General features: G+C 38.1%; 2 protein-coding genes across 3 annotated transcripts in view; one reads left to right on the top strand and one right to left on the bottom strand.

Moving 5' to 3' along the window:
• Window positions 1-12500, top strand: part of LOC134821806 (uncharacterized) — a 37579-nt gene that overhangs the window by 14096 nt on the left and 10983 nt on the right. Inside the window, exons 8-18 of one of the 2 annotated variants that reach the window (XM_063832588.1) lie at window positions 3283-3366; window positions 3584-3715; window positions 6833-6967; window positions 7158-7286; window positions 8508-8652; window positions 9020-9195; window positions 9422-9487; window positions 9899-9980; window positions 10190-10302; window positions 11392-11499; window positions 11780-11875. In XM_063832588.1, coding sequence (XP_063688658.1) covers window positions 3283-3366; window positions 3584-3715; window positions 6833-6967; window positions 7158-7286; window positions 8508-8652; window positions 9020-9195; window positions 9422-9487; window positions 9899-9980; window positions 10190-10302; window positions 11392-11499; window positions 11780-11875 — 1266 coding nt within the window. Of the gene's footprint in view, window positions 1-3282; window positions 3367-3583; window positions 3716-6832; window positions 6968-7157; window positions 7287-8507; window positions 8653-9019; window positions 9196-9319; window positions 9488-9898; window positions 9981-10189; window positions 10303-11391; window positions 11500-11779; window positions 11876-12500 lie in introns of both variants that reach the window. The other variant, XM_063832586.1, reaches the window with a different exon arrangement.
• Window positions 11829-12500, bottom strand: part of LOC134821807 (major surface-labeled trophozoite antigen 417-like) — a 6904-nt gene continuing 6232 nt past the window's right edge. Inside the window, exon 5 of the mRNA XM_063832589.1 lies at window positions 11829-12308. Coding sequence (XP_063688659.1) covers window positions 12158-12308 — 151 coding nt within the window. The 3' untranslated portion in view covers window positions 11829-12157. The remainder of the gene's footprint in view (window positions 12309-12500) is intronic.

The following is a 12500-nucleotide window of genomic DNA, read 5'->3' on the forward strand; positions in this document are numbered from 1 at the left end:
GGCAGGTCCAGAGAGAGAGTCAGGATCAGAGAGAGAGTAAGGATCAGAGAGAGAAAGTCAGGACCAGAGAGCATTAGGACTAGAGCGAGGTTGTTTGTTTGAGTAACATAATAATTTTCAGGAATAAGAAAGCGTAAAAGCGTTATTGGGCTATAAAACCAACTATAATCGATATCTCGTGCAACGTTAGCAGTAACATGAGGAATAGTCACCAAAATGAGTTGCTTGCCTGCTGTGTTTTTTTTGTACTTTGCTCTTTACGCTCAAGTTGCATAGCTGCAATAAACATAATATTGCAACGAACATTTCTATCTGAAAATTGTGTTAGTACCTACTTGTTCGATTGCCTCGATCTTTCGGTTTCAGCTTAACTCCCTAGGTCATATCATGAGTAGAACCATAGGATCAAAATATATTGCTTGTTGCTCGTATTAACTATAAAATATCAATTTTGAGGGATAAGGAATTGTTTATATGTTCTGAAACCTAGTTAAATCGATTTTTCGTGCAATTTCTGATCAGAAACAGTCATCAAAATGAGTTAATAAAAAGGTCGATTTCTCGGTAAATTTTGAGTTTTCGTTCAAATAAATATTTTGCTAAGAAGTAAGAACTTAAAAACGCGCATATTCAATCCTCGCGCGAATAAATCATAAGGAGGCGAATATTTTGCTAAGAAAGCGTAGATTTAACTCTTGCGCAAATAAATTATAAGGAGGCGAATATTTTGCTAACAATGCGAAGATTTCATTCTCGTGTAAACAAACTAAAAAGGAGCGTGCAACGCGCGTCAGACCGTTATTAGGCAAATATTTTTTTAAAGAATTCGAGTGAAATCGATTGAAATATCACGAAGTTTTAAGTTTAGAGAGAAACTGGATCATCAGCATATCCATGATTGACGAATTAGTTATTTTACTGTTTACAAACATAACTTAGGTAATTCACAAGAAGTTTTCTTCGAGTTTGACAAAATAGATTTTTCAATATATTTCCCTGGTGGACTTCAGTGCGTGTTCAGAAGGTAGTTGACTTTAGTTCGGGTCAACTTACGGTCATATCACGTGATCGATGTTAGTAGTACCTGTTCGATCATTGAAGGTGAGGATTGCCTCGATCTTTCGGTCTCAGCTTAAGTTCAACTCCGTAGGTCATGACTCATGATTAGGGCTGTAAAACCAATTTAAATCGATTTCTCGTGCAACGTTGTACAGGTGAGGAACAGTCACAAAAATGAATTGCTTACCTGCTGTGTTTTGTCGTACTCTGCTCTCCGATCAAGTTCGATCAGTTGAGGTGAGGATTGCCTCGATCTTACGGTTTCAGCCCTAGGTCAAGAGCTGTAGAACCGAAGGATCAATACAATATACCTACATGTTGGCGTTGCTTGTTGCTCGTATTAACTATAAAACATAAATTTTGAGGAATAAGGATTTGTTTATAGGTTCTGAAACCTTGGGCTGTTTAGCAGCTTTCCGCTTCAGTGCATGCTCGGCTCACATCCTTGGATACGAGAACCAGCCCCTTTTGGACCTGGCTCACGTCCGTTATGTGAACACATGCCGAGAGCTCAAACACTTCTTAAAATCCTTTATAATACACAACTACTTACTAAACTGTCATGTGAATAATATGGATCTAGGTAAACTATAGGTAAAAATATAATATTAATCATCAGCTAAAATGTACTAATCTTTGTATTCTAAATGGGGAAATCACAAATGATACGTCACTGATTGGGCCATGTGATGTGATACCTAGCTGTGGGAGGCCGGAATAAGAGGTTCCTAGTTGTCGGTCACCGCTAAGTTCTAACACTAAAGTTCGCTAGGTAGATTCGCTACTGTCCAATTGTTTAAATTTTGTTGTTTCTAGCGGAGTAAAGTCTAAGTCATAGGTACCGCACTCTAGTTCGGAAAATGATGTTTTGTTAAACAAATCGAAGCGGTTACTGTTAGGTAGGTAGTCGTACTCGTACACAGTTATAATTAACAAGTTAACATCAACTAAAGTTTAATTGGTAAATATAAACACACTTTAACTTTGAGCGTGTGTTTTAGACCTCATTATAACCGGCATTAGTGCAATAATTCGTACTGTGGTTTGATATTTGAAACGGGATGAAGTTTAGATTTTTAACTGCTAACACTATAAAGGTAATCTTTCGCACTACACTGACTACAGTATGTGTCGCACTACAATCCAGGTAGCGAACTCTATTATATTCAGTGCGACACAATATCCTATCTTATTTCCAAGTTCAGGTCAGATCCTATCCTTCTTTTGGATCATAAACTCATCAAGTGATTCGTCAGGCCGGTTCACGTTACTTATTTCGAAGTGATCTTGTGGACGCGATTCGTCGGTCACGTTATGTATTTCGATCCACTGATCATAATTCCTTCGGGTCAGTTCAATCCACGTATACAGTATGTGATCCACTGCAGAGTCGTAAGCAGCATATGATCCTAATTCCTATCACAAATGAAGTTATGTAAAATATAAGGTGGCAAAGATTTTTCTAAGAAAGCGTAGCTAGATTTAACTCTCCCGCAAATAAATTATAAGGCGGCAAATATTATGCTAAGAAAGCGTAGATTTAACTCTCCTGCAAATAAATTATAAGGTGGCGAATATTTTGCTAAGAAAGCGTAGATTTAACTCTCGCGCAAATAAATTATAAGGTGGCGAATATTTTGCTAAGAAAGCGTAGATTTAACTCTCGCGCAAATAAATTATAAGGAGGCGAATATTTTGCTAAGAATGCGAAGATTTCATTCTCGCGTAAACAAACTAAAAAGGAGCGTGCAGCGCGCGTCAGACCGTTTGGCAAATATTTTGCTAAGAATGCGCATTTTCCTAACGTAAAATTCGCCTCCTTATGAAATATTTGCATCATCACGCGCAGCCTGGCAAATACATCATAACACGGCGCATATTTTGCTAAGATGGCAAATATTTCGTTAGCGCGGCAATTATTTGCGTAACATGGCAATGTTGCAACCCGGGAGGGGGCTCTTTATAAAAGTTATGAATGTTCTAATTAATCCTCAGCTCCCACCACTATAGTGTATGTTTACATTGCTCCTTTATAAAAGTTATGAATGTTCTAATTAATCACCATCCTCAGCTCCCACCACTATAGTGTATGTTTACATTGCTCCTTTATAAAAGTTATGAATGTTCTAATTATTCACCATCCTCAGCTCCCACCACTATAGTGTATGTTTACATTGCTCCTTTATAAAAGTTATGAATGTTCTAATTAATCACCATCCTCAGCTCCCACTACTATTGTGTATGAAACTGTTCAAACTACATTACCCACCAAGGATATGATGACCTATGAAGCTTCAGATGAGTACGGTTAGTTAGTGTTTAAATGAAACTTTGTTGAAGGTTGACAACTTTGTGATATCACTTTGTTTCTCAAATTATCCTGTTTTAATTAAATTATTAATAAACTTTGTTACTGGATTCACGATCATTATTGATAACTTTACATGTAAGCAAACCTACCACTTCTAACCATCATTACTTTTTTGGAAAAAGGTGGATGGAAAAACAATAATCCTTATCCCAGGATCCTCAGCTGAAGAAGGGCTGTGTTTTATGGCAGTAAAGGCAGCTCAGATAAGAAAGCAGTACAGTGGTCTGATGATCGTGTATATTCCTACCTGCAGTCAGGACGGGAGCTTTACTGCTCTGCAATGTGGTATGTGCACATGTATACACCATGTAACCATGGTTATATATTGTAACCATGGTTACATCGTAGTAATTATTATCTTTAAATTGGTGATCATTTGGATTGCTAAATTGATGGACGGATAAAAATATGAATGTTTTAAGGCCTTCGAAATGATTCGAAATATCATTGCTTTGCGAGTCGAGTGTGCCGCGTGTATTTGATTAAATGAGCTATATGCTCCGTATTATTGCTTATATTTTATATTTTACTCGGCGGTCATTAAACTTCCTCGATAGCTATAACTAAATAAGACTCATGTTTTTACAATAATGTCACAGCAATGAACTACAGCACACTAGCTAACATGTTAAAACAGAATACAGCGCTCACTGCAAACAAGTTCCACACCTCACTAAAACAGAATACAGAGCTCACTGCAAACAAGTTCCACCATCCACCCCTCACTAAAACAGAATACAGCGCTCACTGCAAACAAGTTCCACCCCTTTACCCTCCTTCTTCTTGCATTCACAAAACTTATTGCAACCTCCTTCCTCGTCGTCAAAAAACGCTGTCACATATTCCTCCTTCTTTGCGAACCCAGCAATATTGTCCTTGTTAACGTAAGAACACCTGTTCCTACAGGAATTCATCTCGGTTCCATCTCCACAATCATGGGTAACTTCCCCTTCGTCGTTCTCCGTGCAGCTGCAACGCTCACACCCGTTATGGAAGTTATATCCGAGGAAGGCTGGGGTTGTTTCACCCTTCTTGACGTAGAGACAGCATTTGGTGTTTTCAGTGCACTCTATATGACCTGTTAATTACAATGTGTGTTTTACATTGTATAAACTACTTTCACAACTACAATTAAATACATTAATTGAGGATGAAGGTATATTTTACCGATATTTGAAGTCAAGGCGTTGTTTTACTGACAGTTGTGGCTGCACAACAATATATACAATCAACACCGACTTTTAATGTGTAGGAGTACAGCAACAAAATATATATATATACTAGAAACCCGCTAGTCGAAAGCTTTGTTCGAGGAAATTTTAAAAATCAGTTATGTTTTAATTTCTCTTCATCATACAGCTCTGTTATACAGTAGACATAATGGAATTTATTTAACAATGGCGACAGCGTTGTTAGTATTAGGATTCCCAAAACGATACTTTTTACCGCATCAAAAAATACCAATCACAACCAAAGTTATGAATATAAGTCATAGCGTGAGCGTAAATGTGAGCTAGTTTTGAAGTTATGACGTAGCATACAGCATAACAACGCGCGTAGTTAAGATGTTCTTGCTCGCGCACGTGCATTTTTATCGTTGCTACGCAACAGCGCAGTAAACCTTTGCTAAAATAACGCCATTATTCTAACGATTATTTAACCTCACTTCCGACGTTAATTATAAAAAATCTAAAGCCTAAATCAAAATTCTAAGAATGCTATAGCCTATTCCTATCCTTTTTCTACAACCCTGCTAAAAATGGCGAGGTTTCAACTCCATTTGCGAGCTGGGTTTGGCATCACCAGAGGGTCATTTTGAGGTCGATTTTCGGTGTTTTTTCTTCTATGTCCCCGTTGCCGGGGAAATTTCGTCAAGTTTAAATTATAGTATAGATATATATATATTGTTGTGCAATGAAAGTGATCCTGCAGATTCATCTGCATAGATATAAGAGCATGTTAAACACTACCTTTAATTAACGGCAGCTAATTAATTAACTAATTAATTAACGGCAGCTAAACGTTTATGGTGAAAACAAAATGACACAAGGCTAATTGTAGCAGTTCAATAGAACCTACTAACTTACTAAACTCACCATCTGCCCTACACGTGCAAGTTTCGCAACCATCATAGAAGGTATCATAAAGATAATAAACCCTCCTGTTAGCGTAGCACTCTGGGAGAAGCACCTGTGCAGAGGTGAGTTCCAAACAAGTGAGGGTGAACAGCAGGACTCGGAACATGGTACTTTCCTTTCTGGTTGTGCTTAGTTTGTAGCGGACTTAGTAACTTTAGTAGTTGAGTAAAAAAGTCATGGTCTGTATCAGTATATATCAGTATATATACGAACATTGAGTAAAGTTGATCTTCTAATTGAATCGAACTTCCTAAGTAGGTAGTAACGTAGTAACGTACGCCACGTACGAGCAAGGCAATCATGTGGATAATTTGTACAACTATATTTAAAACCACCCGTTAAGGGGTATGTACTACAATCCGGGAGGGGGCTTATATATATGCAGACTTATTAATCTTTACTCCTATCAAGAAATCTATAGATAATAAAGTTCATTGAAAAAAACAGAAAGGGGGGGGGGGGGTAAAAAACAGAAAGAGGGAGGGGGGGTAAAAACAGAAATAGGGGGGGGGGGGGTAAAAACAGAAAGAGGGGGGGTAAAAACAGAAAGAGGGGTGGGGGTAAAAACAGAAAGAGGGGGGGGGGGGGGGGGGGGGTTAAAAACAGACAAACTTTTAGTTAGCGATCAAATCATCGGCTGCTGAAACATTTCTGAAAACTGATATTCACCGATATCAATCAATCAAAGATCAAATTGAATCTCGACTACTTTTCATGATGGGATGATAAAATTGAGCCGGCAAAGTTTTCCTTTGTACTTTCACCCTTAGTACAAACATTTCAATAATTTCATTTTAAGTGAAGGCGTCAACGTTAAGCTAGTGCACTCATTTTCATGATGCCAGTTAGTGCTGCACCACATAGCCTTAAGTTTGTGAAGCAAAACGGATCGTTTCCAGTGAATATCATCAAAAACTGAGATTTAACTTACAAATTTGTGGGTTGCCAAAGGACTAAAAGCGTTCAACTATTCCCGCACCACATCTTTACTGTCCAGAGTTTCATATGTTCGATAATGCATTATATTGTGTGTCATCGATATCATCTTTTGTCAAACTTTCATCTCGACCCAAATCATTACTGTCACGGGGTCCGGACTCTACTGTCACATATAACCCACTTCCTCTACCTGGACACTACTACTATACTACATATAATATCTTGTTACCAGGACAACAGACCCATATTACCCGGTCACTATAATCTCTTGTTACCATGGACAACAGACCCATATTACCCGGTCACTATAATCTCTTGTTACCAGGACAACAGACGTGCTGGTGTGTAAAAGAAGAAGGGGAGCTGATCACAGAGAGTATAGACCCGACCAGGGAACTAACTACGGAACAGTGCCTTCTCTACAGAGGAGCCATGTTAGAGGACAATAATGAGATTGAAGGTTCATTTGTTTTTACTTGTAAAGGGGTACTCCGTACTCTCCTAGTCGTGGCGTGCACTGCAGAGTAATTCCTTGTTCCGACGTATTAATAAGACCCCTCCTCTTTTTATAATTAACATTATTTTAGGAACATAATATGTTAGCTTGAAAATAAAGGTATACTAAAACATAAACCCATGACTCCCTCCAGGGGAAGCATTGTGCGTGGTAAAAGCACGTGTTTACGACCTGGGAGAGCAGTTTAGAGAGGGCTGCAATGTCTGCACGTGCCGGGGAAGGAACAAGATTAATTGTAGTCCTACCACCGAGTGTCAGCAGGGTAAGAAGTGTTAGTAACAGTGTCAGTAACACTGTAAGAAGTGTTAGTAACAGTGTCAGTAACACTGTAAGAAGTGTTAGTAACAGTGTCAGTAACACTGTAAGAAGTGTTAGTAACAGTGTCAGTAACACTGTAAGAAGTGTTAGTAACAGTGTCAGTAACACTGTAAGAAGTGTTAGTAACAGTGTCAGTAACACTGTAAGAAGTGTTAGAAACAGTGTCAGTAACAATGTACGAAGTGTTAGTAACAGTGTCAGTAACACTGTTAGAAGTGTTAGTAACAGTGTCAGTAACACTGTAAGAAGTGTTAGTAACAGTGTCAGTAACACTGTAAGAAGTGTTAGTAACAGTGTCAGTAACACTGTAAGAAGTGTTAGTAACAGTGTCAGTAACACTGTAAGAAGTGTTAGTAACAGTGTCAGTAACACTGTAAGAAGTGTTAGTAACAGTGTCAGTAACACTGTAAGAAGTGTTAGTAACAGTGTCAGTAACACTGTTAGAAGTGTTAGTAACAGTGTCAGTAACACTGTAAGAAGTGTTAGTAACAGTGTCAGTAACACTGTAAGAAGTGTTAGAAACAGTGTCAGTAACAATGTACGAAGTGTTAGTAACAGTGTCAGTAACACTGTTAGAAGTGTTAGTAACAGTGTCAGTAACACTGTAAGAAGTGTTAGTAACAGTGTCAGTAACACTGTAAGAAGTGTTAGTAACAGTGTCAGTAACACTGTAAGAAGTGTTAGTAACAGTGTCAGTAACACTGTAAGAAGTGTTAGTAACAGTGTCAGTAACACTGTAAGAAGTGTTAGTAACAGTGTCAGTAACACTGTTAGAAGTGTTAGTAACAGTGTCAGTAACACTGTAAGAAGTGTTAGTAACAGTGTCAGTAACACTGTAAGAAGTGTTAGTAACAGTGTCAGTAACATTATAAGAAGTGTCAGTTAAACTGTAAGAAGTGTTAGTAATAGTGTCAGTAAAACTGTAAGAAGTGTTAGTAACAGTGTCAGTAACACTGTAATAAGTGTTACTGAGCGAGATTAGATTAACATTTAGATATTTCACTACCAGCTGGTCTGTTCAACGAGGTGATATTACGACGAATTTATTTAAGGAATAATAATAAGAACGCATAATATTTAGCTAATAAACGATCACCCAATCACAAAAAAAAAGAAAATTGTTTTTACCTCCATATCGTTCATCAATTTACACTTTGTATTTCAGAGGAGATATTCTGCGAGTACTGGGATAAGTTTGACTTCACCTGTTCTTCCTGCACGTGCGATGGCGTGCAGTCCTCTTCCTTCACGTGTCTTACTTACGACAGGCACTGTGGAAAAGAGATGTCCCCTGAAGATAATAAAATATGGTGGGTAGAAATCTTAGTAGTGTTGAGCTAGGGGCTTTGAAAACTGTTGATTATCACTGTTTTGGGATGATAATGATGAGCTATTTTGAGGCTTAAACAGTAGTTAACACTTTAACAGTATGAGTTAGAAATAGTTCTGAAAACAAGTTTCTTTCCATTTATAATTTTGCATGATCCAGCATGATTGTTGACCTCTTTGTCTCCACATGATTATTGTTGACCACTTTGTCTCCACATGATTGTTGACCACTTTGTCTCCACATGATTGTTGACCACTTTGTCTCCACATGATTGTTGACCACTTTGTCTCCACATGATTGTTGACCACTTTGTCTCCACATGATTGTTGACCACTTTGTCTCCACAGGTTTGCATACACTCAGTCCAACGAGCTGTCCACTGAAACCCCACAAATGGCCGATTTAGAGAACAGAATAGTAGAGGAATATGAGATTATATCTGGAGTTACCTTACCTCCAACTTTAACAGAAACTATAACCATGACAGAAACTATAACCATGACAGAAACTCTTCCTATCACAGGTATTACATTATTCCCTTCAACTTTCATATTCCTGAACTTTATATTTATATTTATATGCTATTGGTTATTTTTATTTAAACAATACTGTAATTCATAATTTATAATATGCAAATAATTGTTAAGATGCAGTAAAAAAAGTAACAAAGAAAACTGATGCCACTGAAAAATTAGCTGTCACTGAGAAAACTGACATCACCTTAAACGTAACTGAGCAAGTAGAAGCAGTTTCAGAGAAAATAGAGGTTGTTCCAGAGAAGACAGATAAAACGGTGAAGACGACAGTTACCCCAGGTAATCACAGTGCTGGCAAGTTGCCAGTTACCCCAGGTAATCACAGTGCTGGCAAGCGTGCCAGGTAATTCAAGAATTCAGCATTGTAGCTTCAAAGCTAGTTTAAACTAAAACTGCCCCAGCCCATTTTTAATACTTCTCTTCGGTAACACGACATCTGTCCGACAGCAACATCTGTCAAAATAGTGACAGCACTATTTTCTTGTGTTTGAAGTGATATCTCAAATTTGGCAGATAGAAAATCGCTCAAACTTACACAGATTATTTGTTCCTATAACCACCATACTTTATGAGTTTATGGAAAGTTTCAAGAAAATCGTACGGTAGGATCCGACATAAACTATTGTCCAAACAACCTATTTTCTGAGTCGGAATCTTCTCTTCTTGTTGTAATAATATTAATGTTTTTAGAAAACCTGGAGAAGCAGTATAAGATAACTTTATACATGGCAGAGAAGAAGTCCACTTGGATAGACGCGTACTATGACTGCCAGTAAGCAATAATCAGCATTTTTAGTTTACAAGTAATTTCCAAATATTTTATGTGAAGGTGGATATTTAATAATTCTATTCAGAGACTCTGTTCTGAAGCTAACAATGAATCTAACAATTAGCTCGTGCAATATTTTGTAATACAAGTTGGTTAATGAGTTAATAGATAAGTTCATTACAGATCACTCAACATTAATTCTACATTTTCAGAGGAATGAGCATGACACTTCCAACTGATCTGAACGAGGTGCTGAACACTTACCTGCAAAATTATCTGAGACAGCACCAGATAGAGACCTGGCTCAATGCTGAACAGTCTAATGGTAGGTTAATAAAGACCTGGCTCAATGCTGGACAGTCTAATGGTAGGTTAATAGAGACCTGGCTCAATGCTGAACAGTCTAATGGTAGGTTAATACTTTAATAGAGACCTGGCTCAATGCTGAACAGTCTAATGGTAGGTTAATACTTTAATAGAGACCTGGCTCAATGCTGAACAGTCTAATGGTAGGTTAATAGAGACCTGGCTCAATGCTGGACAGTCTAATGGTAGGTTAGTAGAGACCTGGCTCAATGCTGAACAGTCTAATGGTAGGTTAATAGAGACCTGGCTCAATGCTGAACAGTCTAATGGTAGGTTAATAGAGACCTGGCTCAATGCTGAACAGTCTAATGGTAGGTTAATAGAGACCTGGCTCAATGCTGAACAGTCTAATGGTAGGTTAATAGAGACCTGGCTCAATGCTGAACAGTCTAATGGTAGGTTAATAGAGACCTGGCTCAATGCTGGACAGTCTAATGGTAGGTTAATAGAGATATGGCTCAATGCTGAACAGTCTAATGGTAGGTTAATAGAGACCTGGCTCAATGCTGAACAGTCTAATGGTAGGTTAATAGAGACCTGGCTCAATGCTGAACAGTCTAATGGTAGGTTAATACTTTAATAGAGACCTGGCTCAATGCTGAACAGTCTAATGGTAGGTTAATAGAGACCTGGCTCAATGCTGAACAGTCTAATGGTAGGTTAATAGAGACCTGGCTCAATGCTGAACAGTCTAATGGTAGGTTTAATTCTTTTTTCTTCGCAGGCATGGGATTCAGTCAAGGTTTAATCCAGATTCATTCACTCAGAATAAAGTCTATCAATAAATCATTTAGTCTAATGGCAAGAGTCCTTCATGGTAGCAATCAAGTTTTAGTTTCTTTTTCCCTTGACCAAAAACTGTTATAAAAAGTTAAATGACCACAGCCGCAAAAGGCTGGCCTCAAAAGTTCGAGCTTATAGTGTATAAATACTATTTAAGTAATACTATAAAAGTAATTTCTATCGCAATTTCAAGGTTATTTTAGTGGGCGTAGTGTAGTTCACTACTTTTTAACTCAAGGTTTTAACTCTAGTTTCGTCTTCACAGGGTTTGCATACTGGTTTACTGGTAACCCTATGGACTACTACAACTGGGCTGCTTACAGTGATCCCCAGTACAACTATGGGAGAGCCTACGTGACCCTTAGCTACGATGGTAATATCTCGTTTTCGTTAGAATTGTGTTCTGATATACAAATTGTTCAAATTAGTCAATGATGTAAGTATTGGCGTAACGTTTTTTCTAGTACCGTAGTTAAATTGTTCCACATTGTCCCCCCCCCCCCCCCCCCCCCCCAGTGGCGCCCTCTCCCCTTGTTGGCGCCACTCCCTAAAATTGGCGCCCCCTTAAGATGGCGGTGGGGCCCTTCGTTACGCCACTGGATGAAACAGTGGATACCGTCGAGAGACGTTCTCTTCACGTTTGTTCTTCCCAGGCATGTGGTACACAAAGAGCGAGTATGAGACAAGTCAGTACTACTGTATCAAGATGGAGGAAGTGTCTCCTAAGGCTCTCAAGTTAGGTTATAGAGGTATTGTTTGGTCAAGTATGCCAAATTTGTAAGATTCTTTTATCTAAACTAAATTGTACAAGCGTCCAATGTAGCGTATTATACTTACCATTCAAATAATTAATCGAAATAACTTTTTTTTTCGCAAACTTTATAAATCAGAATTTAAAATCATCAAGTATACAATAGTATCTGACAGTGACAAAAGCTTTCCCTAAAAAATATAATCAAAACAAACAAATTTACAAATAGTTTCTGCCTTTTCAACAACATTGCAACTTAATCCATCAAAAGTCCCAAATTCTATCCGCCCTTTGGGTTGTGAGTTCTGGTATAGTAACTGGTGCTCGAGAACTCACACTTAGAAACATCACAGTAGGACCATCTCTTCCAGAAGTAGGTGGTGAAGCACCAGGGACGATTATCATCACCAGGGGAGGGGTTTCTACAGAATCTGAAAACAATTTTGACATCAAAAATTAATAGTTCTATATACATTACTCGGTAATATTATAGCGGGTTAATTTATGACTGGGAAAATTAATGACCTGGAAAAATATGGCGGACTTTCCAAAAACCCGCAAAAATTATCCCGGTCATAATATTCCCGAGTAAGGTAGTTTAAACGTTTAAAGAATTTTTCATA

The sequence above is a fragment of the Bolinopsis microptera genome, chromosome 10 (genome assembly GCF_026151205.1).
Source record: "Bolinopsis microptera isolate Bmic1 chromosome 10, MBARI_Bmic_1.0, whole genome shotgun sequence".
NCBI lineage: Eukaryota > Metazoa > Ctenophora > Tentaculata > Lobata > Bolinopsidae > Bolinopsis > Bolinopsis microptera.